General features: G+C 47.6%; 1 protein-coding gene across 16 annotated transcripts in view; it reads left to right on the plus strand.

Moving 5' to 3' along the window:
- SYTL3 (synaptotagmin like 3) overlaps window positions 1-25,583 on the plus strand; it is a 130,574-nt gene that overhangs the window by 46,026 nt on the left and 58,965 nt on the right. For 11 of the 16 annotated variants that reach the window (XM_077999601.1, XM_077999604.1, XM_077999600.1 and 8 more), the window contains 4 exons: window positions 11,807-11,858; window positions 12,915-12,984; window positions 17,564-17,642; window positions 21,995-22,119. In XM_077999601.1, coding sequence (XP_077855727.1) covers window positions 11,807-11,858; window positions 12,915-12,984; window positions 17,564-17,642; window positions 21,995-22,119 — 326 coding nt within the window. The remainder of the gene's footprint in view (window positions 1-11,806; window positions 11,859-12,914; window positions 12,985-17,563; window positions 17,643-21,994; window positions 22,120-25,583) is intronic. The other 5 variants (XM_077999609.1, XM_077999608.1, XM_077999607.1 and 2 more) reach the window with 1 other exon arrangement.

Raw genomic sequence — 25,583 nt, forward strand, 5'->3', positions numbered from 1 at the left:
GGTTCTTGATTTTATTCATTTTTTTCTTGACGTGAGGTTTCACTCTGTTACCCAGGCTGGAGTGCAGTGGCGTGATATTGGCTCGCTGCAGCCTCCGCCTCCTAGGATCAAGCAATCCTCCCTCTCAGCCTCCCAAGTAACTGGGACCACAGGCGCGTACCACCACGCCCAGCTAGTTTTTGTATTTTTAGTAGAGACAGGGTTTTGCCATATTGCCCAGGCTGGTCCTGAACTCCTGGGCTCAAGTGATTTGCCCACCTCAGCCTCCCAAAGTGCTGGGATTACAGGCGTGAGTCCCTGCACCTGGCTGATTTTATTCATTTTTGATTTCATGATGCCTTTGGCTTTGCACATAGTAGCAACTCAAAAATTGAATTGATTAGAAGGTCCAAGTCACTTTGAATACATGAATTTGACCTAGACATTTTTTGTATCTCAAGTATCTTAACTGGACGACTGGAGTTCCCCGATGCTTTCTGAGCACCTGTGTTCCTTCCAGGACTGCTTCTTTGTCTGTGTGTCTCCTGATGTCCTCTGAGCCCTGTCCGTCACTCCTTGATAATGAGGTCACTTTAGGCAGCCTACTTCTTGGTACTGAATTGTCATGACTACCCTACTACTTAATTGCTTCGTCGGGTTTTCATTCACTGTTTTTCGAATGGAGGAAGAACCATGATTAGGTGGGCTGGTAATCAGGTTCGTCAATATTTCATTTTACTAAATATACTCCCTGCTCTTTTGGGAGTTGGCAAACAATAGCCTGCAATTGAAATCTGGCCCATTACCTGCTTTTGTAAATAAAGTTTTATTGGAACACGGCCGTATTCACTCATTCTCATATCTGTGGCTGCTTTTGCAACTGGTAGTTAGTTGCAACAGAGACCTTATGGCTGGCAAAGCCTAAAATTTTCTACCAAAAAATTTACAGAAAAAGTTTGCTGACCTTTATTCTGGATGATCAGTTGATAAAATACAATAACGTTTTCATGACCATCATTATTTTTCTTATTTCAATGAACAGCATGGAAACCAAGGTGAAGTAATTGAACTGAAGGGATTTCTGAATGAAGGATTCATGTGCTCATATGTTTAGACAAAATTACTCATTAGGCTAGTTTTTAGGGAGTAATTTGCTGCTGTTAAACTGCCTCTTCATGTGAATAATTTTTTAAAAGAGCAGACACATATATACTTAAATAGGAAATAATTTTGAATTTAAGAACTTCATGTTCATTTTTTAAATTGTGGCAAAATATGCACAATATAAAATGTGCCACTTTAGCCATTTTTAAGCATTAAGTTCATTGGCATTAAGTATATTTGCATTGTTGTGCAAACATCACTACTGTTTCTAGAGCTTTTTCATCCTGCTGTGTTGAAACCCTGTACCCATTAAACAATAACTCTCCATCCTCCCCTTCCCCCACTGTTCTACATTCTGTCTTTATGAATTTGACTACTCTAGGTACCACATATAAGTGGAATCATCATGTATTTGTTCTTTTGTGTCTGGCTTATTTCACTTAGCAAAATGTCCTCAGGATTCATTCATGTTGTAGAGCATGTATCAGAATTTCATTCGTTTTTGTGGATGAATAATATTCTGTGCCACGGATATGCCATGCTTTCTTTATCCATTCATCCGCTGGTGGACGTTTGGGTTGTTCCCAGCTCTTGACCATTGCGAATAATGCTGCCGGGAACATTGGTGTACAAATATTTACTAGAGTTCCTGCTTTAAATTCTTTTGTGTTTATACTCAGAAGTGGAATTACTGAATCAAATGATAATTCTAAGTTTAATTTATTGAGGAACTGCCGTGGAATTTTCAGCATCTGCTGCCCCATTTTATTGTACTTCCCCACGAGCAATGCACAAGGGTTCCAATTTTTTCACATCCACACTAACACTTATTAATACTTTTTTTTTTTTTTTTGAGACAGAGTCTCACTCTGTTGCCAGGCTGGAGTGCAGTGGTATGATCTCGGCTCCCTGCAATTTCCACCTCCCAGGTTCAAGTGATTCCCCTGTCTCAGCCTCCCAAGTAGCTGGGATTACAGGCGCGTGCCACCATGCCTGACTAATTTTTTTTTGTATTTTAGTAGAGATGGGGTTTCACCATGTTGGCCAGGATGGTCTCCATCTCCTGACCTCGTGACCCGCGTGTCTTAGCCTCCCAAAGTGCTGGGATTACAGGCGCGAGCCACTGCGCCTGGCCAACACTTGTTTTTATAACACTTATTTTATATTTTCTTGATAGTGGCCACCCTAATGGGTGTGAAATGGTATCTCGTTGTGGCTTTGATTTGCATTTCCCTAATAATTAGTGATGTCGAACATCTTTTCATGTGCTTATTGGCCATTTGTATATCATCTTTGGAGAAATGTCTATTCAAGTCCTTTGCCTATTTTTGAATTGGATTGTTTGTTTCTTAAAAAAAAAAAATGAGCAAAGTTGGAGGACTCACACTTCCAGATCTCAAAACTTACTACAAAGCTACAGTAACCAAAACAGTGTGGTACTGATATAAAGATAGACATATAGATCAATGGAATAGAATAGACAGCCTAGAAATAAAGCCATGCACATATGGTCAAATGATTTTTGAGAAGGGTGCTAAGACCATCCAATAGGGAAAGGATAATCTTTTCAACAAATGGCACTGGGAAAACTGGATATCCACATATAAAAGAAAAAAGTTGGCTTACTTCACTTAGCAAGTGCTAAGTGAAATAAAGTAAGTCAGATAAGCCAGACATTTACCTAATAACATATATAAAAATTAACCCAAAACGTATCAAAGACCTAAATGTAAGAGCTCTTGTTTTCTTATAATAAAATGGGGAAGCTGGGGATGGTGGCTGACACCTGTAATCCCAACAATTTGGGAGGCCTAGGTGGGTGGATTGCTTGACCCCAGGAGTTTGAGACCAGCCTCGGCAACATGGTGAAACCCCGTCTCTACAAAAAAAAAGAAAAAATTAGCCGAGCATGGTGGTCCACGCCTGTGGTCCCAGCTACTTGGGAGGCTGAGGTGGGAGGATCGTTTGAACCTATAGTGAGCCAAGATCGTGCCACTGCACTCCAGCCTGGGTGATGGAGCAAAGACCCTGTCTCAGATCAGTCAATCAATCGGGGGAAAGATTCACGACATTGGATCTGGCATTGATTTCTTGGCTATGACAGCAAAGGCACAGGGAACAAAATAAAAAATAGAGAAATTGGACATCATCAAAATGAAAAACTTCTGTGCATCAAAGGACACTATTAACAAAATTAAAGGGTAAGCGACAGAATGAGAGAAAATACTTTCAGATCATATATCTGATAAGAGATTAACATCCAGAATATATAGAGAGCTCCTAGAGCCTATATATATATTTTTTTTTTTTAGAGAAAATCCAAAGGATGCTGAAAAGCAGTTTAGACCTTCTTGCCCCAGGTACTCACCAAATCTGAACCAGTCACCCTTGGCCTTGAGTGTATGTCAGTGGAAGACTTACTGCCCAGAATGTCTGCCTGATAGGCCGTGGGTAGCTTCTTTAAAGGGAATATGTATTGTTCTCTCCTGTCACTAAGCAGAAGAGTAATGTCTGGTGGCAGAAGGATGCCAGATGGGGGATGCTTCATGCCCACAGGATTGTAAATCTTCTGTTAGTAATTGTTGCTCCCTGGAAGGCACTGGTTGCTGATTCACAGTCCTGTACTGTGTCGTCTTTCGTCCTGGGATAGTGGCTTGGAGCCAGTGCTATCTTAGCTAAAATTTTCCTAAGGACTAAAATATGCTTAAAATGGCTCTGGGCTGGGTGTGGTGGCTCACCACTGTCTGTAATCTCAGCACTTTGGAAGGCAGAGGCGGGCAGATCATTTGAGGTCAGGAGTTCGAGACCAGTCTGGCCAGCATGGTAAAATCCCATCTCTACTAAAAATACAAAAATTAGCTGGACGTGGTGGTGAGTACCTGTAATCCCAGCTACACAGGAGGCTGAGGCAGGAGAATTGCTTGAACACAGGAGGCAGAGGCTGTCGTGAGCTGAGATCACGCCACTGCACTCTAGCCTGGGTAACAGAGTGAGACTCTGTCTCAAAAAAAAAAAAAAAAAAAAAAAAAAGCTCTGGACTCCTACTCTAAAACCATCTGTGACTGGATATCATGATTCTTTACAAGCTGAGGGATTTTCTTTTTAGGTGAAACTTTTAGAGAGATTTTCCATTTTGAATATGTGAGCTATAGATTGGTTTAAAACTGTATTGCACCCGGGACCTTTTCTCCCCATTAAAGAAAAAAGTTCTCAAACACAATGCAGTTGTCCAACACCCACTCCAACCCCTGGTTTTGCTCACCATTCTCTAGCATTTGGAGAAAACTCAAACTTCAGTGTAGGTCAGCCCTCAGGACTGTGACTTACGGTGGCACAGGTCGGACACTGCACAAGGGAGCCACTTGTATAAGGGGGTATTGTTCAAATACCCCTTCTATTGTGTATTGATTGTGATGATTGTTTGTCAGATACAGCAAAGTGTATTGTTCTAACAAGATCCATATATCACGACAAACGTCCTGGGGGCAGGCATATGGCCTCTTGAGGAAGGCGCACATTTGCCCAGTTCCCATGGAGGCTCCGTGTAGATAGCCCCACCTGTGCTTTGCTTTGGTGGCACTTGGAACCCCAGGGTATACTTTCTTACACAGGATGTTATTCCCACTCCATGGACACCAGCAGAGAGGTGGCCAGGGGAAAGCCACTTCTCCCCTGACTGCCTGTCTGTAGCACCGCAGTGTGACCCATGCCGTGTGGGTGTGCGTGACCTTCCGCACACAGGGCGGCTGTGGGGCCTTTCAGTGGAGGAGGGGATTTGCTGATCCTGCTTTGACAGAGGCCTAACCGCACTGACGATGCAGTTCAGGACGTGAACACCCTCAGCCAGCTACGAGCAACATGACGTGGCAGGCTGATGGAGTCGCTGTGGAACATTCCAGGGAGTCTGCACTGCGTCCTCTTTCCCCGTGAACTGAGTCACCCAGGAGAGAAGAGTTGGAGCAACAGGGCCCGCATCTGCTGCAGGAATTGCAGTCCAGGGCACTGGCATGGTTGGGGGTTAGCATCCTCAACTGAAACCATGACAGAGCCCAGTTTGAGACGGTCATCCATGTATAGAGATTTGTATCAGTAGCTGAAATAAGTTGCGTCATCCCTATTATTTCTAGGCTGAGAAATGGGTGCATAGATGGATAATGACTTATCATAGACATGCCAGTTTCAGGGGCAGGACTGGTTTTTGAGCCACACGTGGCGGCTCTTGACTGTCCGCTGCCTTAATCTGTAGTTTGTGTGAATCCTCACAATGCTCTGAGCCCTGCTGTGGGTAGAAGTTGTGACTCACTTGTTCTTTTTTATTATTATTATTTATTTTTTAAAAATTGGGCCAGGCGTGGTAGCTTACGCTTGTAATCCCGGCACTTTGGGAGGCCGAGGTGGGAGGATCACTTGAGTTCAGGAGTTCGAGACCACCTTGGCCAACATAGTGAAACCCTATCTCTACTAAAAATACAAAAATTAGCCAGGCAAGGTGGCGTGCACCTGTTATCCCAGCTACTCGGGAGCCTGGGGTAGGAGAATCGCTTGAACTGGGGCAGCAAAGGTTGCAGTGAGCTGGGATTGGGCCACTGCACTCCAGCCTGTGTGATGGAGTGAGATTCTGTATCAAAAAAAGGAATAATAAAATAAATAGGCCGGGTGCAGTGGCTCACGCCTGCAATCCCAGCACTTTGGGAGGCCGAGGTGGGTGGATCCCCTGAGGTCAGAAGTTCAAGAGCAGCCTGACAAACGTGGAGAAACCCCTTCTCTACTGAGATATACAAAATTAGCCAAGCGTGGTGGTGCATGCCTGTAATCCCAGCTACTCGGGAGGCTGAGGCAGGAGAATTGCTTGAACCCAGGAGGCAGAGGTTGTGGTGAGCTGAGATCGCGCCATTGCACTCCAGCCTGGGCGGCAAGAGCAAAACTCTGTCTCAAAAATAAATATTTTGTTGTAACCCCAGCACTTAGGGAGTGTTAAAAAAAATTTTATTTATTTTGTAGAGATGGGATCTTGCTATGTTACCTAGGCTGGTCTTGAACTCCTGGGCTCAAGCAATCCTCCCACCTCAGCCTCCCAGAGTGCTGGGATTACAGATATGAGCCACCACACCCAGCTTCACTTATTCTTATCTCTGTCACAGTACCTGTGTGTATTGCACTTAATGTGAATGAATTAATGAAATTACATGTAAGCTAAGTTGTGCAAAACCAATGACCTTGTGTTAATATACATTTGGTTGTACAGCTCAAATGAAGTAATGCTTCCTGCTATTGTTAAAATAGTGTTGGTTTCTACTGATGTTGTATGTATGAGTATATATATATGTATGTATGTATTTATTTCGAGACGGAGTTTTCCTCTGTCGCCCAGGCTGCAGTGCAGTAGGGCGATCTCAGCTCACTGCACCCTCCGCCTCCTGGGTTCATGCCATTCTCCTGCCTCAGCCTCCCGAGTAGCTGGGACTACAGGCACCCGCCACCACACCTGGTTAATTTTTTGTACTTTTAGTAGAGACAGGGTTTCACCATGTTAGCCAGGATGGTCTCGATCTCCTAACCTCATGATCCGCCTGCCTCAGCCTCCCAAAGTGCTGGGATTATAGGCATGAGAATGTAGACAGTGTAGATGAAGGGCTGTCTAGGAGGGAGGAGCCGTGGGGAGAGGGTCATGGAGGAGTGTGAGCTGGGGTGTAAATGAAGGGCTCTCTAGTGGAGAGGAGATGTGGGGAGAGGCACAAGGCCTGGAGTGGGCACAGGCAGCTGGGAGGCTCTGCTTGACTGGGGCTGAGTGAATGGGAGGGGGGTGGCAGAAAGGGACACCGGAGAGGCAGGTAGTCAGTCAAGCACCCGCAGCCTCTGGATTTGCCTCCTGGGGCTGCAGTAACAGAGTGCCACAACCTGGGGATCTTCCAACAACAGAAATGTGTCTTCTCCCAGTTCTGGGGGCTGGGAAGCAGAAATTGAGGTGTCAGTGGGGCCATGCTTCCTCTGCTGGTGCTGGGGGGAACGCTGCCTCCGTCTTCCTGCTTCTAGTGGGTCTCAGCAATTCCCCCAGTCTCTGCCCCCATGGTCACGGGGCTGTTACCACATTGTCTCCCCTCTGTGCACGTCTACCTGTGTGTCTGGATTCCCCCTTCCTCTCTTGTTTTTGAGACAGGGTTTTACTCTGTCGCTCAGGCTGGAGTGCAGTGCTGCGATCAGAGCTCACTGTAGCCTCTCACTCCTGGGCTTAAGCGATCCTCCCACCTCAGCCTCCTGAGTAGCTGGATGGGAGGATCGCTACAGGCACATGCCACCATGCCCAGCTCATTTGAAAATTTTTTCGTAAAAAAGAAATTAGCCAGGCGTGGTAACTCACGCCTGTAATCCCAGCTACTTGGGAGGCTGAGGCAGGAGAATCGCTTGAACCCAGGAGGCAGAGGTTGCAGTGAACCGAGATCGCGCTATTGTACTCCAGCCTGGGCAAAAATAGTGAAACTGTGTCTCAAAAACACACAAAACAAAACAAAATAAAACAAATTTGTAGGACATAGTCTCACTGAGGGACCCAGGCTGGTCTCAAACTCCTGGCCTCGAGTAGTCCCTTCTGCCTCCTGGAGGAGGCTGAGGTGGGAGGATCGCTTGAGCCCTGGAGTGAGAGGCTACAGTGAGCTCTGATCACAGCACTGCACTCCAGCATGAGTGACAGAGTAAAACCCTGTCTCAAAAACAAGAGACGGAAAAAAAAAAGTTACTGAGCTTTCTGGGACGTGGTTGTTGGTTTCCATGTGGCTGTTTTCCCCCTGGCTTTGTATCAGGAAAATGTTCAGACAGAAGCAGGGCAGTGACCCCGTGTCTGTACAGCCCTCGGCTCTCCCTGTTTTGATCTTGTCCCCACCCCCTCCCCACCCTAAGTTATGTTTGTACCCTTTCTGACTTTCTGCAGGCTTTTTAGGCAAGTTATGGTACAAAATCCAGCTTTGTCACTTGTAGACGTTGTGACTTTGGACCCATGACACCATATCCCTGGGCCTCGCTTTTCATTTATAAAATTGGGGGCTGGGCACGGTAGCTTGCGCTTGTAATCCCAGCACCTTGGGAGGCCGAGGCAGGCAGATCACGAGGTCAGGAGATCGAGACCATCCTGGCTAACACGGTGAAACCCTGTCTCTACTAAAAATACAAAAAATTAGCCAGGCGTGGTGGCACGTGCCTGTAATCCCAGCTACTTGGGAGGCTGAGGCAAGAGACTCACTTGAACCCAGGAGGCGGAGGTTGCAGTGAGCTGATATTGTGCCACTGCACTCCAGCCTGGGTGACAGAGCAAGACTCTGTCTCAAAAAAAAAAAAAAAAAAAAAAAAATTGGGATGACACCTGGCAACTGCCTGAGCAGCAAATGTGTGCAAAATGCTCTGTGCTGTGCCTGGCAGATGCGGCTGCCAACCAGCCGTGTGCCTGAGACAAGCCCTGGCAGCCTCAGATCTGGGCCCTGGCCCACAGCTGTTCCTGTCCCTGGCAAAGACAGGTATCCTTGCTAAAGTCACTCATCAGCCGGGCAGGGTGGTGGGGGCCCTTGATCCAAAAAACCTGCCTCTCAAGGGATGTCTGTCTGTGAGTATCTCACAGCTCCTTGCGCAAATGTTGACATGTTAACAAGAAGTCAAAATTCAGGGCCCTTTAAGGAAGCTTCTAGGAAGAAACAACTGAGGAATCAAAGAGAAGAAGTGAAATGACAGTCAACAGTGGGCTGGTAAAAGCCACATAGGGCAATGCTGCGCCAACTTCCTTGAGTACTCACATCTGCCGGGGTCTTGGCGCTCTGCAGGCTGGAGCCGGCCTGGGGCTCTGTGTCTCTAGCAACCCCTGCTCTGCCAAGAGCCACAGCCCACAACTGGGGCAGTGAGGGCAGGGGGCAGACTGGCACCTGCGGGTCCCGCTGCATGCTTTCATATGTCCTGTGAGCTAAGAGTGGGTTTTACATCACCATTATTATTATTATTATTATTATTATTTTGAGATGGAGTCTTGTTCTGTCTCTCAGGCTGGAGTGCAATGGTGTAATCTTGGCTCACTGCAATCTCTGCCTCTTGAGTTCAAGCGATCCTCCCATTTCAGCCTCCCGAGTAGCTGCAATTACAAGCGTGTGCCCCCACGCCCGACTAGGCTAATTTTTGTATTTTTAGTAGAGACGAGGTTTTACCATGTTGGCCAGGCTGGTCTCGAACTCCTGGCCTCAAGTGATCCGCCTGCCTCAGCCTCCCAAAGTGCTGGGATTACAGATGTGAGCCACCACACCTGACCGGGTTTTACAATTTTAAGTGGTTAAAAAAAAAAAATCAAAAGAATAATCTTTGTGACACATTCAAATTTCAGTGCCCATGAAGTTTCGTGGGAACGGGCACGCCTGCCCTTTATTACTGTCTGTGGCTGCTGTCACAGTGCCGAATTGAGCCGCCGTGACGGGCCCCTCCCCGGGGCCAGCAGAGCGCAATGTTCCCTCTCCAGCCTTGACCCAGGCTCCGCCTGTGCCCCGCGTCGCTACAGCCAGCAGGGGGCAGCAGAGAGCCACGCACACGCCCGGGCTGCGCAGGAGCCGCAGCGGGAACGCGGGGGATTTGCGTCCCGGGCTGAAGCGGAGGTTTCCTAGCTGGGGTCTGAGATGTGGACCTGGGGTAGAACTGCCCACGGGGGATAGCAGGAGGAGACGGGGTGGGGGTGACAGTAATCGTGCAGGCAGGGCCGGCCTCATCCGGGTAGGCAGGGCAATAAGGGACAATTTGTTTGCTGGAGTGAAAGGGCAAGACCTGCAGGCAGGCGGGGGGAGAGTGACCCCACAGGGTGGGGCACCCCGAAGGCCACGTGGGCCTGGACTTCAGGCCGCGCCATAGGGAGTCACTGAAGGGCTCCAGGCTGTAACTTGATAGCCTCGGATTCTCGAAGAGGGATGTGGCTTTTTGGTGACTGTGCCTCAGGATGCTGTTGCTACAACCAGGGACAGAGTGACAGGGCTGAAAGGCAACATAGGGCAGGAGGGACCCGGGGCAGTGTGACAGCGAGGGCTGTAAGGCCACGTAGGACCGGAGGAACTCGGGGCAGTGTAACAGTGAGGGCTGTAAGATCACATGGGGGGGGCAGGGGGGGCGCCTGGGGGCAGGGTGACAGGTGAAGTCTGGAAGGTCACGTAGAGCAGAGGACTCGCAGCAGGGTGACAGGGCTGTAAGGTCAGGTAGAGTGGGGGAGCCTGGGGACAGGGTGACAGATGAGGGCTATAAGGTCACGTAGGGCATGGGGGACCCGGGGACAGGGTGATAGTGGTAAGGCCACATGGGGAGGGGGACCCAGAGACAGGAGCGCCCTGTGGTAGATCGCGGCCCACAGACTGCTCTGCGCTGGTTGTCCCAGGTCTGTGCTTGTCGCAGGATGAGCAGTGTGGCTGTTTTTCTTCTTGCTTCCATTGCCAGCACACTGCAGTCACGGTGTCTCTTTTTTTGCTTGGACCTGGATGTTTTCTCTAAGGGTGCTCCTGCAGGTGCCAGCTTTCGTCCATGACCAGCTGGTCCTACTAGTTGAGTGCTCGGGCTTCAGGCAAGGCTGTGTTGTACCTTTTCGTTGTGTCTGAAGTATTTCTTAATGGGGAGGGGAAGGGTCACAGGTGCCTGATAGAATCCGGTGAAAGCCAAATGTCCCCCCGATGAACCCCAGAAAATGCACACAGGAAGGTGGCCTCGGAACTGTAGCCATGATTTCAAACGCTCCTGCACTCCCTGTGGCCAGCCTGGCTAAGGACCCCGACCTCGGGGCTGCCTTCTTCCTTTGAGGCTTGGGGCTTGGTGTTGAGAGCTTAACATCAGATGCTATTGGCCCTCCCAACGGCCAGCCCATCTGATTTTCTCACTGTCTGTGTCCTTCAGTGCGTCTTATGGAAGTGATGCTTCTGTATGTAAATGGTTTTTTGGAATAGCTAAAATCCCCCAAGCACACGGCAGAGGAGCTGGACTGCCTCCCAGGCTGGCAGGCCTGGTGTTCTGGTCTGTGTGTTGGGCAGAGTGGAGCCCTCTGGGAACCTCCCTTAGCAGGAGAATGCTGCTTCCCAGCCCCCTCCTGGGGAAGGACTGACCTCTTCCTATGCATTTGGCTGGGAAACACTGTGTTCACAGAACTGGGAACATGCTGAGTTTTATTTCTGGGCTCTTAACACATCATAAAAACCCCTCTTTTCTTGAAACAAAAAGAGTACTATATCAGACGCAGTCTTATTTAGGAAATTATTAGCCTCTATAACTAGAAATAAGTAGATTACAGTTTTTAAAAGATTAATTTAATCTTCATCACAAGGCAAGTTTAGGGGAATCGATTCATTCCATTATGAAATGTTTCCAAAGGATGAATGGAAGATTTAGAAAATCTAATCCAATATCAACTTTTAATAAAAGTAGTCATTCCCAACAATTATGGTTTCATAATGTGTGTGTGTGTTTAAATGACAGCTTTAGGGGAGTTTAATTTCCGTAACATAAAATGTATCTTTTCAGCATACAGTGCAATAATTTTGAGTAAATTTACAAAGTTTTACAACCATCTCCACACTCTAATTCTGGAACATTTCTACCATCTCCAAATGATCTCTTACTTTTTAATCACTAGAAATGATACTGGAGAAAATAATTGTAATCTATTATTTCCTGTATTTACATCAGCTAAGTGCTATTCTTAATAAACGCCCTCTATGGATATCTCTTGCAGGCAAACATGAGACAGTTGGAGGGCAGCTCTTGCAATCTTATCAGAAGCTGAGGTGAGTGTTACAAAGGACAGACCGTCCCAGGCCCTCCCGGGTAGGAGCGCAGAGGACACTCTGCAAGAACTTATAGGTCTCTTGACTTTCACATGTCACTGCTTTGGAATGTAACTCTTTTTTTTTTTTTCTTTCTTTTAAAGATAAAGTTCCTGAAAAAGATTAAAGCAGAGATGTTTCCAGATTCTCATGAGAAACCTTCTAGCTAGCATAGTATTTTCTCACTAAATATTCAGCTCTACTTCTTAAATTCTCCTGAAATGTCATAAGGAAACTAAATATTATGTTTAATTGCACATTAAGTGAAATTCTAAGGCAAGCATTTGCTTTGATTAATTATGCCTATCTCTAACACCTTACGCAGTGCCTGGCACGTTAAGAGATATTGGTGGAATAAACATTGATAGACTTGAATAATGGCCTGAGAGATGTGAACTTCTTTGCATGAAATTCTAAAAACTGAGCAGTCATGAAGCCGGCCATAATTCACACACCTGATTACACTCAATTTATTAATTTATTTCTGAAAGCTGCCCACCAGCTGCTATTTTGTTGGGTCCATGATGAAATTTTCCAGTATCAAGACTTTTTCTTTTTTTTCCTCCCGTATTCTTTCCCATTTCTTTTAGCACAAGCTTCCAGTTTGCTTTGTGGTTGATTCTCACATCCGCAACATTTTTGGCGCTTCTGCTGGTGTGGTTTGTGCTCAGAGTACATGGGAGCGCCGATGGGAGCCAGGGGTTTCCCCGCAGCCAGGTGGCGGGTCCAGGCCGGAGCACCCAGGCCGTTTCAGGACACGTGACTGAGCAGAACGGAGTACCCAGATTTTAGGCAGCATCACCCTCATATAGATACCAGGAAATCATGCCCTTCAAAGAGCAGCAGGTCCAAGCAGGGCTGCTGGCTATTCTTCCAAAAAGTGAGGCAGTTATTAAAAAAAAAAAAAAAAAGGCGGAGAACTAGAATTATAGAATAATGGCACATTTTGTGTATTCGTAAAACTAATGACTTGCATAGTTCACAACCCATTTCTTATTCCTGTATTTTCCTTGACAGCAAAATTTCTGTGGTTCCTCCCACTCCACCTCCTGTCAGTGAGAGCCAGTGCAGCCACAGTCCTGGCAGGGTAATGTATCCATTCTGGGCACTTCTCTAGTAGGGGGTAGGGGATAGAAGGGAGAGGAAGCAGGGGAGCTTTGGAGGCTGAGGCTGGGCACAGAACCTCCCAGCTAAGGGATTTGACTGTGCCTGGAGCGGGTCACAAAACGGGGTGGGGAGTGAGGGCCCTCAAGGCTGGACAGAGCTTCTCTCCTCCTTCTGGTCGTGGGACCCTCTGTGTCATCAGCGACTCCTTCTGCCTGCACCCGAGGTCTCTTTACTCTTGGCATGGCATCGGCCCTCTTCCCCAACTCTGCTCTGTGCTGGGCGTGTGTGTAGAGTCTCTGGGGTCTCAGGGGAAATAAGATTGGTTACAGGTGTGTGAGAGTGGGAGTGTCTCTTTTGAGTGTGTGCAGGCTCTAATGTACAGTGGACCAGCACCATTTCTGTCCAAAGAAATTAGCTGTGCCATCTTGGGGCAGTTACCTGGGTTTCCCACCTGAGAGGTGGAAATAATTTTACAGGTGCTGCCTGACTCACGATGGGGTTATGTCCCAGTACACCCATAGTAAATTGAAAATATTGTAAGTCAAAAATATATTTAGCTAGGCACGGTGGCTCACACCAGCACTTTGGTGGGTCACTTGAGGCTAGGAATTCGAGACCAGCCTGGCCAACATGGTGAAACCCTGTCTCTACTAAAAATACAAAAAGTAGCTGAGCATGGTGGCAGGTACCTGTAGTCCCAGCTACTCTGGAGGCTGAGGCAAGAGAATTGCTTGAGCCTCAGAAGTGGAGGTTGCAGTGAGCCAAGTCCCACTGCCCTCCAGCCTGGGCAACAGAGCAAGACTCCATCTCACAAAAAAAAATTGTGTTTAATACACACCTAACCTACCAAACATCATAGCATAGCATAGCCTGCTTAAATGTGCTCTGAAGGCTTGCGTTAGCCTACAGTTGGACAGAATCATTTAATGCAAAACCTATTTTATAATAATAAAAATGTTACTAATAATACAAAATAGAAAAGATCAAAATGCAAATTACGGTTTCCACTGAATATATATTACTTTCACACCATCATCAAGTCAGAAAATTGTAAGTCAAACCATCGTAAGTCAGGGAGCGTCTGTATTTGTCTGGCTTGCCTCCCATGGCTGTTGTGAGAAATTAACAAAATAATGTCTGTGTTGGTACTTGGAAAACTGTAAAGTGCCATGGAAATATATTGTCTTGGTTATCTTCATTATTCTATAAATTAAAGGCAGCAGGTATATATGGGAGAATACAGGAGCTGATCATAATCCCAGAAGGCATAGTTTCGGGTGTCATCATCCTGAATGCTGGAATCCTGAAAGATCAAAATCCCAAAAATATAATTCTAGAAAATCTAAAAATTATTATGAAGAAATGTATTTAAAATTTTTAAAGGGGGGCCGGGCGCGGTGGCTCACGCTTATAGTCCCAGCACTTTGGGAGGCCGAGGCTGGTGGATCACGAGGTCAGGAGATCCAAGACTACCCTGGCTAATACGGTGAAACCCCGTCTCTACTAAAAATATAAAACATAGCCGGGCCTAGTGGCAGGCACCTGTAGTCCCAGCTACTCGGGAGGCTGAGGCAGGAGAATGGCGTGAACCTGGGAGGCAGAGTTTGCAGTGAGCCAAGATCATGCCACTGCACTCCAGCCTGGGTGACAGAGCGAGACTCTGTCTAAAAAAAAAAAAAAATTTAAAGGGGATTTGAGAAACATATAAAAACATAGCAACAGCCTGGGCAACATAGCAAGACCCCATCTCTACAAAAAATTTAAAAACTAGCTGGGTGTGGTAGCACATGCCTGTAGGCTCAGCTACTCAGGAGGCTGAGGGAGGAGGATCCCTTGAGCCCAGGAGGCCAAGGCTGCATTGCGCCACTGCATTCCAGCCTGGGCAACACAGCAAGACTGTCTCTAAACAAACAAACTAAAAACAAAAACCATGACAGAACACTTCATTGGCCACTTTACACAATACATAGGGCAAAAACAGCATGCATATTTTTACAAGCATAAACACTCAGATATACTAATGACAGTCACATGGGTATAACAATTATGAACAGCTGAATGATAGTTGACTTCCTCAATACCAAATCTGTATTAGGGTTCTCCAGGTAGACACAGCCAATCGGATACGTATATAGATATATGAGAAGGGTCTTACTAGGGGAATTGGCTCACGTGATCGTGGCAGCTGAGAAGTCTCTCCGCAGGCCATCTGCAGACTGGAGACCTTGGGATACCAGTAGCATGAGTCAGTCCAAGTCCCAAGGGGTCAGCATCAGGAAAGCTGATGGTGTTGTTACAGGAAACAGACCCCAAGAGATGGTTCTTGGATCTCGAGGAAGAAAGAATTCAGGGCGAGTCCATAGAGTAAAGTGAAAGCAAGTTTATTAGGAAAGTAAAGGAATAAAGAATGGCTACTCCATAGACAGAACAGCCCTGAGGGCTGCTGGTTGCCCATTTTTATGGTTATTTCTCAATGACTTGCTCAACAAGGAGTGGATTATCCATGCCTCCCCTTTTTTAGACTGTGTAGGGTAGCTTCCTGATGTTACCGTGGTGTTTGTAAACTGTCATGGCACTGGCGGGAATGTAGCAGCGAGGACGACCAGAGGTCACTCTTGTCGCCATCTTGGTTTTGGTGGATTTTAGCTGTCTTCTTTACTGCAACCTGTCTTATCAGCAAGGTCTTTATGGCCTGTATCTTGTGCTGACCTCCTATCTCATCCTGTGACTTAGAATGCCTTCACCATCTGGGAATGCAGCCCAGTAGGTCTCAGCCTCATTTTACCCAGCGCCTATTCAAGATGGAGTTGCCCTGGTTCACACAGCTCTGACAGTGTAACTCTCAGTTCAAAGCTGAAAGCCACAGGACCCAGGGAGCATCTGGTCTAAGTCCTGGAGTCCAGTGGCCAATCAGCCTGGAGTTCTGATGTCCAAGGCAGCAGAAGAAAAGTCTGTTCCAGCTCTCAGAAACCAATTCCCTTGCTGTGTTTGTTCTCCTTAGGCCCCTGGTTGAGTGATGGTACATGCCAGTATTGAGGGCAGATCTTTCTAACCTAATCCACTGAGACTCACACTGATCTCCTCTGGAAACACCCTCACAGACACACCCAGAATAATGCCTTACCAGGCTTCTAGGTATTCCTGAATCAAGTCAAGTAGATATCTATAATTAAGGTGTCATTAATTAATTAAGTCCACCCCTTGTCAACCTGGTACCCATAGGCTCTCCTTAAGTCATACTTAATTTAATACAGGCAGTAACAAGGTAATAGGTCCCCTAACATGATGCAACTATCCCGTAATTGTGATTTTTGGGGATTTTAGATGTTGGGGATGTAGACTTTAGGGATTTTAATCTTTAGGGATTTCGACTTTAGAGATTTTGATCTTTCAACATTTGGGATTATGGCATTTGAGACTGTCTTTGAGGTTATGATCCAAACCCAAAAATATATAATGCTGATAAGAGAGAAGAATCACATACGTTCTTTTTCAATTTCTTTTTTTTTTTTTTTTTTTTGAGACAGAGTCTCGCTCTGTCGACCAGGCTGGAGTGCAGTGGCCGGATCTCAGCTCACTGCAAGCTCCGTCTCCCGGGTTCACGCCATTCTCCTGCCTCAGCCTCCGGAGTAGCTGGGACTACAGGCGCCCGCCACCTCGCCCAGCTAGTTTTTTGTATTTTTTAGTAGAGACGGGGTTTCACCGTGTTAGCCAGGATGGTCTTGATCTCCTGACCTCGTGATCCGCCCGTCTCAGCCTCCCAAAGTGCTGGGATTACAGGCTTGAGCCACTGCGCCCAGCCTTCTTTTTCAATTTCAAACTGAGACTCTGGGGTGACCTTCAAAATCCTGCTCTCCTTTCTCCTTGAAATTTCAAATTCTCCAGAGTTGTTTCAGTACCTACATGCTCAAGATGTATTTATCGGACTGATGGATGATTGGATGGATGGTAGGATGGATGAAGGTTTGGTGGCTAGATGGGTGGATGGATGGATGAATGAATGAGACTTGGAGAAGGAAGTGAACTCCTTTCTGTTGTTTTATCTTTTTTTTCCTTCTCTTCTGCTTTGGGAAGTGGAGCCCCTCAGCTCTCAGCTGGTCACCTTGTAGCTTTTACCATCCTTATCCTCTGTGCCACCCGCATTCTGCCACTGTTGACATCCCACTCTGCATGGAGTTGGGGTGGAGCCATAGGAGAAAAGAGGTTAAACAAGCAGTAATTTACTTGAGTACAGTCTTTGAGCCAGTGAAATGCCAGTCATCATTTCCCAGGGGTACTTGTCATCTTGTCAACAACCCACTGATAATGCTCCTTCAATGTGAATATCAAAAGCAGGGCGAGACACTGAATAAAGAGGATGCCTACCCCTCCGGAAGACTGCTGTCCACCTCCAGGCCTGCATGCATACAGCCACGCCCACCTGCACCCCCAGCACCACACCCACACTCATGCCCACACACCCACATGCCAGTGTTTTGGGATTGGCAGCCTGGACGCTGCTGAGGCAAACACAAGTCATCAAGCATAATTCTCATTCTCTCCTTCTGTCTCTGTTTTAGTTACAGGAACTTGGTCAGTATAGAGGATTTAATAAGTCCGTGGAAAATTTGTTTCTGTCTCTTGCTACCCACGTGAAAAGTAAGTGCATGCTTCATGATGTGTTTTCCCACCACCCTCCAGACCAGCCGAGCCCACTGGCTAGGGCCTGGCCGGTGATCTCAGTTGGCACTGTCCCTCAGGCCACTCACTTTGTGTCTGGACCCCGGGGAAAGCCACAGCACCTGACCCTTCACCTCTTTCCCAACAGAGCAGGCCTATGGTTCCTTGTGGGAAGGAAATGCCATTTCAGTCTACAAGGCTGGCTCAGTTTCCCCTACTCCTGCCAAAACCTGCCTAGCTCAGCGTCATGGGCAAAGGAGTTTAGACTTCCCTGAGGACCAACAGAGAAAACGTAAAGAGACAATTTCAGGGCTGGACCTGGTGGCTCACACCTGTCATCCCAGCACTTTGGGAGGCCAAGGTGGGTGGATCACTTGAATTCAGGAGTTCGAGACCAGTCTGGCCAACATGGTGAAACCCCGTCTCCACTAAAAATACAAAAATTAGCTGGGCGTGGTGGTGGGTGCTTGTAATCCCAGCTACTGGGGAAGCTGAGGCAGGAGAATCACTTGAACCCAGGAGGCGGAGGTTGCATTGAGCCGAGATCACACCACTGGACTACAGCCTTAGCAGCAGAGCAAGACTCCATCTCAAAAAACAAACAAAAAAAAAAAAAAACAAAAAAAAAAAAGAGAAGAAAAGAAAGATGTAATTTCAGGGGATCTAAAACCAGAACCTTTCAGGCTGGTGGGGCCCAATATCTATCATCTGCATGGAATTACTTCACCTTTCTCCTTTTCTCCTTGGTAAATGTATTTTCTTCGGTTAGCAGTAATCCTGTGATTTTCCGGTGCACGTAACCCGGAACCACTTCCATTTGGAATATTGTGTCTTTCAGTGTTCTCTCTGTTCAGATACTTTTTTCTCTATTTATCTTAAAATGCAAGTCCCAGAGGACAGACTCCTTTTCATGCCTCCTAAGATGCCCAGGGCTGGTCAGGTGTTTAGAAAATGTCCTTAGTGGGCTCAAGTGTCCTTAGGCATGGATTTCTTTTTCACTGTGTTTCTGCTCGGCTTCTCTTCATCATCCCCTTTTCTGCAGTTGCGTGCAGATGGTCTCAGTGCTGCACTTGGCTCTGAGACAGTCTCTTTATATGACTTTAATTAGTTGTCCATATTCCTCATGAGCCCTGTCTCAGCTGTCACACGATGACAATGGACGTCAGAGCACTGCTCTTCAGATGAACAGAAACAGTGACTGTCTCATGCAATGGTCTGTTCCTTCCTTGTTCAGAGGGAGGAAGCAGCTGAATTTCATGAGCCTATTTGCTAAGAGCACTTGGTGGCTTAAAAATCACTGCTCCCACCCTGCGGGGCTCGCTGACAGTACCCCCGCTCTGTGCTCCTTGGCCTGGAATTTGTTTTCCAGCTGTCCTGGCTGCCTGTTCTCTTGTTGGTGCTGTTTTCCCACCCACACCCCAGTAGGTGCTAGTCCACCCTTCCCTGTATGTCTTTCTAGATGAACAGCCCTTCTCCAAATCTATGTGGCTTCTGTGAATTGTCTCCCACCACTGCCACTGTGGAATCAGTGCCTTGGAGTTAGCCCCAGCCCTGTCATCCCTCAGCCACCGAAATCCAGAGAGGTGGGACACACGTCAGCACACACGCGCCTTCTGGACGCTCCCAGCCCTACACACAGGTGCATTGGATGTGCTCACAGCTGTCAGACGGCCACCCCATAGCCTGGCCTGTGTACCTGCTCACACACTTGAGGCTAACCAGTGAAATACCCAGTTGGACGACTAGAGCTAGTCCCTGGGTGAGGTGTGGGGGAATTTACAAGAGCAAAGCAGCAAGCATCCCTTCTCAGATGTGGGAAGCTGACTAAACCACATAACCTATACACACACACACACACACACACACACCCCAGCACCCACTCCCCCACCCCACCCCCACCCCCTGCCCAGAGGCAGAGATAGAAAACCCCAGCTTTCTGGTTCCTGGGAGTGGTGCTTTGCCTCTGACCTTTCCCAAGTGCTTCCCCTGGTTCTGCAGGAACAGGACACGTGACCACACACACACCCTTCTCCTGTCCTGTAGGCGCTGACTCCTATTGCTTTGGATTTTGAGCTCTTCTTCTCGTGCCCCTGTTATCTTTTTGCTGCCTGTTTCCCTACAGAAGTGGGTGCAGAGGGAAGCCTCATTCTCAGGGGAGGAAGTCAGATTGGCACCTGAGGTCCTCGGGGAGGGGCTGTGGAGGGCCCCAGACTCTGCACTGGCGCGGGTGCTGAAGGGTGGCCTTGCCCCTGAGGGGTTTTGAAAGCTGACCCAGAATTACAACCTCTAGCTGCTGAAGCTGCCCAACGAAGTCAAACCAGCGGGAGGAAATGAGTGACCGCAGCTCTGTGTATTATCAGTACATTTCTAGAAGATGTCAGCTTTGTCGTCCCCCTTAGAAGGGGGAAGAGGAAATGAGAAAACTGGTCTTGCTCAGAAGCAATCTGCATTTCTTTCTCTTCCTTATCCTTTGTCCCCTAATAATACTGACCCATAAACCTATTTCTTAGGGCCCAAATTTCTCAAGAAGGCCCGTCCTCTCCCCTTGTCTGTGAACTTTAAATGGCCCATATAGGCCGAGGCTTTGGGGTGGGCACAAAGAGATTGCTGGGGGACCAGTTCCTCCTAAGGGGTTAGAAATTAGAGCCCCTCACAGCGTCACAGCCCAGACTGGGATGGGCCATCTGAGTGTGTCCTTTATTTTGTCCACTTTGAGGATCTGGTGCGTGCTAGTACCTTGGGAGCTGCTGGCCTTAGAAAGATACCCCAGTGTTTCTCGATGGTCACCTTGAGGATTTGGGATGGCATTGCTATCAGGGGAGGCTAGGAGGCATCCTGGTGGAGAAGCTGGACACCCCAGCAGTTTCGGGGAGCGTGTGTTGAATTTCCCTCTCTAGAGGAAAATGTCACTGCAGGACTCAGTCCTGGGCAGTGCAGGCGGGAGAGAACCCATACATAGCGAGAGGATAGAGGATTCATGCCATAACATCCCAAGGAGTGGATCCAAAGCCAGCCAGGGAGGTCGAGAGCCACGCTGTCCATTGCAGTAGCCTCTAACCACGTGTCGCTTTTGAGCCCCTGAAATATGGCTGCAAGATGCACTACCAAAGTGAACACACTGGGTTTCAGAGGCTTGGAATCCAACAGAAGTAAAATATTTCATGGATAACTTTAATATTGATGACATGCTTTAATATTTTGGATATATTGTGTTAAACTAAATATAGAATTAAAATTAATTTGGCCGGGCTCAAGCCTGTAATCCCAGCACTTTGGGAGGCCAAGGTGGGTGGATATCTTGAGCTCCTCAGGAGTTCGAGACCAGCCTGGCCAACATGGTGAAACCCTGTCTCTACTAAAAATACAAAACTTAGCCGAGTATGGTGACACACACCTGTAATCCCAGCTACTTGGGAGGCTGAGACACGAGAATTGCTTGAACCAAGAAGGCAGAGGTTGCAGTGAGCCGAGATCACATCATTGCACTCCAGCCTGGGCAACAGAGTGAGACTCCATCTCAAAAATAAATAAAATAAATAAATATAGAGTTAATTTTACCTGTTTTTTTTTTAAACTTTTTAAATGTGGCTACTATAAAAATTTAAAATAATATGTGTGACTTGCATTGTCTCTCTACCAGACAGCACAGATCTAGAGACAGTTTTAAGGTCCTCGTTTGGAGGAATGGGGGTCTCAAGGGAAAATGAAACCATCTTTGAAGGATGAAACCATCTTCAAGGTGGTTCTCTCACTTCTGTGTGTGGCTTCCTTCCTTCGACCTTTATTCATCTTTATTCTAGACCACTATTACACTGTAAAAACAAATTTGTTTACAGTCATCTTTCCAGGGTTTGCTTACTATAATTGTTATGAGGACACCCCAAATCTTATTTTTACCTCACTTCAGAGAGTCACAAGAAATGGTGTTAAGTTGTAACATCTTTGTAAGGAACCCCTAGAAAGCCAGCTTGTTTGGTAGGCTGCCACCTTCGTGTTTGGACGAGTGTACACACATATGTGTGACCTGGAACGCAGGGGAGCTTGGGTGGATGATTTCCCTTCACCTCACCCTGACTATGGCCCGGGTGACCACAGCGGGACCTTGAAGGAAGCCAGCCTTCTCCTGCCCTGATCCAGCACACTGTCTGCTCACCCTCCCGACGCCTCTGCTCTTGGTGAGGGGATGTGCCACTCTTGCGCCTCTGTGCACTTTGCCCTCTTGGGACCTTGCGACCTACTGTCTGTGGGTTCAGAGAACCCCAGAAGAGGCTCCCACAAGTCTCAGCAAAGCTGCGTGTTGCCACCCGTCAACCCTTGTGTTTGCCTTTTAGAGCTCTCCAAATCCCAGAATGACATGGCCTCTGAGAAGCATCTTCTTGCCACGGGCTCTGGGCAGTGTGCGGGCCAGACAGAGAGACGGAGCCAGTCTGACACTGCGGTCAACGTCACCACCAGGGTACCCTGAGCCCCACAAGGCCTCCATGCTGTTCACCTTCATGTTGTCTTCCAGAACTTTCTAGCCTGCCTTCTCTGTAGATTTATGTTTTCTTTGGTTTTATGGAAAAACAGCCATCAGAAAAACATCATTACCAGTCAGCGCTTCTATTAGGGCAGGCCTGGCCCAAGGCAGGTCAGGATTCAAGGTCAGTCTGGAAAACTGTTCAGTACAGGGAAAGGCTTCCACCTAATCACCAGCCCCTGAGGCTCCTCTGTGTCCACAGAGCTCCCTGCCGGCTTCAAGCCTGCACCAAAGCCCAAAGGCTTCCTGCAGGGCCCACACCTGCCGAGTTAGCCCTTGAGTCTGCAAGACCAGCGGCCTCTGGTTAAAATCTGTCCTGGCCTCTGATGGAAACTATTGAAAACATAAAGCCTGTGGGGCGCTCTTCCCCCGCTGTCCACACCACAAGTGAGAGCTCCCCTAGTAAAGGCGTCTAGGGAAATAATTATTCCACCTTCCCACCAGGACTAACCCAGCCTGGAGTGAATGCTTCGGGTATGAGAGAAAGCCAACCTTGGAATCGGAAAACCTGCATTCTAGTTCAGCTGAGGTGCCTTGCCTGGGCAGGTGCCACTAGCTGTTGCTTGCAGAGTTGATGTGACTGCCCTGGTAGGCTGGACAGAACGGGTGTCCCTTCTCTGCTGCTGTGGACTCCACTCAAGCTGTCCCCAGACAGACTGTCCTTTAGGCGAGGGTGTGAGGTCAGTCCCCCTCTCCTGCTGGAACTTGCACACAGCCTCTTGAGAGTTCACGTCTTGCCTCCCACTCAAGCCTGTGTACCTACCCCTCTATAAAATGAAGATGATAATTGATACCTGTTCTGCCCACAGCACAAGGTTTTGTAAACATCTAATGAGATAATATAGTATCTTGATTTGCTATGTAAGTCATCTAAATATTTTATCTAAATTGCCAGCATTTACTATGATGTGCTGGACTCTGTACTAAAAGCTTAACTAAGCTATCTCGTTTTATCTTCATAACCACCCTCTAGGGTAGGTATTGCATGCAACCTCATTTTACGTGTAAAGAAATGGAGGCTTAGAGAGATTAAGTCACATGCCAAAGGTTGTGTAGCCAAAAGAGGACTGAACTCTGGGCCAGTGATTCCCAGCTCTTATGAGTATGGGAGTCACTGGGGGTCTTAAAATGCAGATTCCGAATCAGTAGCTGCGGGATGGACGTGACATGAGGAGCTGCAGGTGCATTTTTGGTGAGCTCCTGGGATCTGGCGAAGTCTATGCTGTGAAGTTCTCAGACCACACTTTAGGAACGAGGTGTCTAGACGGTTTGAAATGTATTTGGCAGGTGTTTGAAATTCTATAACACAAGTGTCAGCTCCTGCCAGCTTCCCAGGGTCTACAGAAGCGCCATCTGAACTCCCTCAGGGGATCACTCCTTCTCCTAGTGAAACAGGCGGAGGGGAGGGTTAGCAGCCCCTTATGAAGCCCTGTGTTCCACACATGGTGGCAGCATTTTTTCTTACCTACTTTATCACATTTAATGCTTACAAAAATACTGTGATAGATATTGTTACTCCCATGATAAAGATCGGCCGAGCCTGGTAGCCCATGCCTGTAATCCCAGCACTTTGGGAAGCCGAGGTGGGCAGATTACTTGTGCCAAGGAGTTTGAGACCAGGCTGGACAACATAGGGAAACCCTGTCTCTACAAAAATGCAAATATTAGCCGGGTGTGGTGGCACATGTCTATAATCCCAGCTACTCAGGAGACTGAGGTGGTAGGATCTCTTGAGCCCAGGAGGTCAAGGCTGCAGTGACCCATGGTTGCACCACTGCACTCCAGCCTGGGTGACAGAGTGAAACCCTGTCTTAAATAATAATAATTAAAAATTTTAAAAATTGGCCAGGCACCATGGCTCATGCCTGTAATCCCAGCACTTTGGGAGGCTGAGGTGGGTGGATCACCTGAGGTCAAAAGTTCAAGACCAGCCTGACCAACACGGTAAAACCCTGTGTCTACTAAAAATACAAAAATTAGCCAGGCATGATGGCAGGTGCCTGTGATCCCAACTACTGAGGAGGCTGAGGCAGGCGAATCGCTTGAACCTAGGAGGCGGAGGTTGCAGTAAGCCAAGATCGTGCCATTGCACTCCAGCCTGGGCGACAAGAGTGAAACTCTGTCTCAAAAAAAAAAAAAAAAATATATATATATATATATATAAAATATACATCTCAAGAACCTAAGTTTCAGTGAGAGGTTAACCAACATGCCTAATGTCACATACTGAATGAAAGAGCCAGGAGCAAACCCAGGATTTGACTCTGAATTCTAAACTCTATGTTCCTGTAAGAAGGACAAATGAGGACCGCTGAAGAAAGAGGGTTCAGCAAGGGGATTGTGGAAGTATGAGTAATTCTCTTACTCGCCTGAGTCACAGGAAACCACTCAGAGTCTAACACTGACTTAGGGTTAACCAGATGCCTGGCATTATTCTCAGCGTAATGCCCCTCAGAGGTATTCAGCCTTTGTGATCCTTAAGACAGCCCTATGAAATTTGCACTGTTCCTGTCCCCATTGAAGACGGGGACACTGGGGCCAAGAGATGACCAAGCGCTAGGTGGAGCCTGCTCCAGAGACCAGCCACACCCTGCCCCTGCCCCTGAAGTGGGATGCACTTCCCATTTACACCATGATGTGCTGTGTGGTGGCACATCCCGCGTACCACAGGCTGGGCTTGTGGCGTTCTGCGTGAGGATGGCCCGTGAGTCCTCGGCACGCCCCCTCCCCTGCTGCACGTGCACATGGCCCAGAGCCTGGCCGGGGTTGTCTGATGGGCTCTGGGAGCTCAGGGATAGAAGTGGTGGGGTACAGGGGAGACGGTGGGGGGAGAGCCCATCTAAGTAGACGTTGTTATGCCTGTGTCCACTTCTCAGCCATGCCCTTGGCAGGACATGCTTCCAACTTTCTACAGGCCTTCTCTCTCCCCACCTTGAGGATGTGGCTGGGTTGGTTTCTTTGTTTTGAGACCAAGTCTCGCTCTCTTGCCCAGGCTGGAGTACAATGGTGCTATCATGGGTCACTGTAGCCTTGATCTCCTATGCTTAAGTGATCTTCCCACTTCAGCCTCCCAAGTAGCTGAGACTACAGGCATATGGCACCATGTCTGGCTGATTTTTTTTTAATTTTTATTTTTAGTAGAGATGGGGGTCTCACTATGTTGCCCAGGCTGGTCTCAAACTCCTGGGCTCAAGCAATCCTCCCACCTAGGCCTCCCAAAGTGCCAGGATTACAGGTGTGAGCCACCACACCCAGCCCAATATGGCTGTTTTAAGGGACAATTTAACCAAATATTTACAAAGTACTCATCTTTGATAGTATGATTTATAAATGCTAAATAACTATTGGGTTAAAATATAAGGAGTACATCTCTATTTATTCATTTTTATTTATGTTTGAGA

Source organism: Macaca mulatta, chromosome 4, assembly GCF_049350105.2.
Source record: "Macaca mulatta isolate MMU2019108-1 chromosome 4, T2T-MMU8v2.0, whole genome shotgun sequence".
NCBI classification, from domain to species: domain Eukaryota; kingdom Metazoa; phylum Chordata; class Mammalia; order Primates; family Cercopithecidae; genus Macaca; species Macaca mulatta.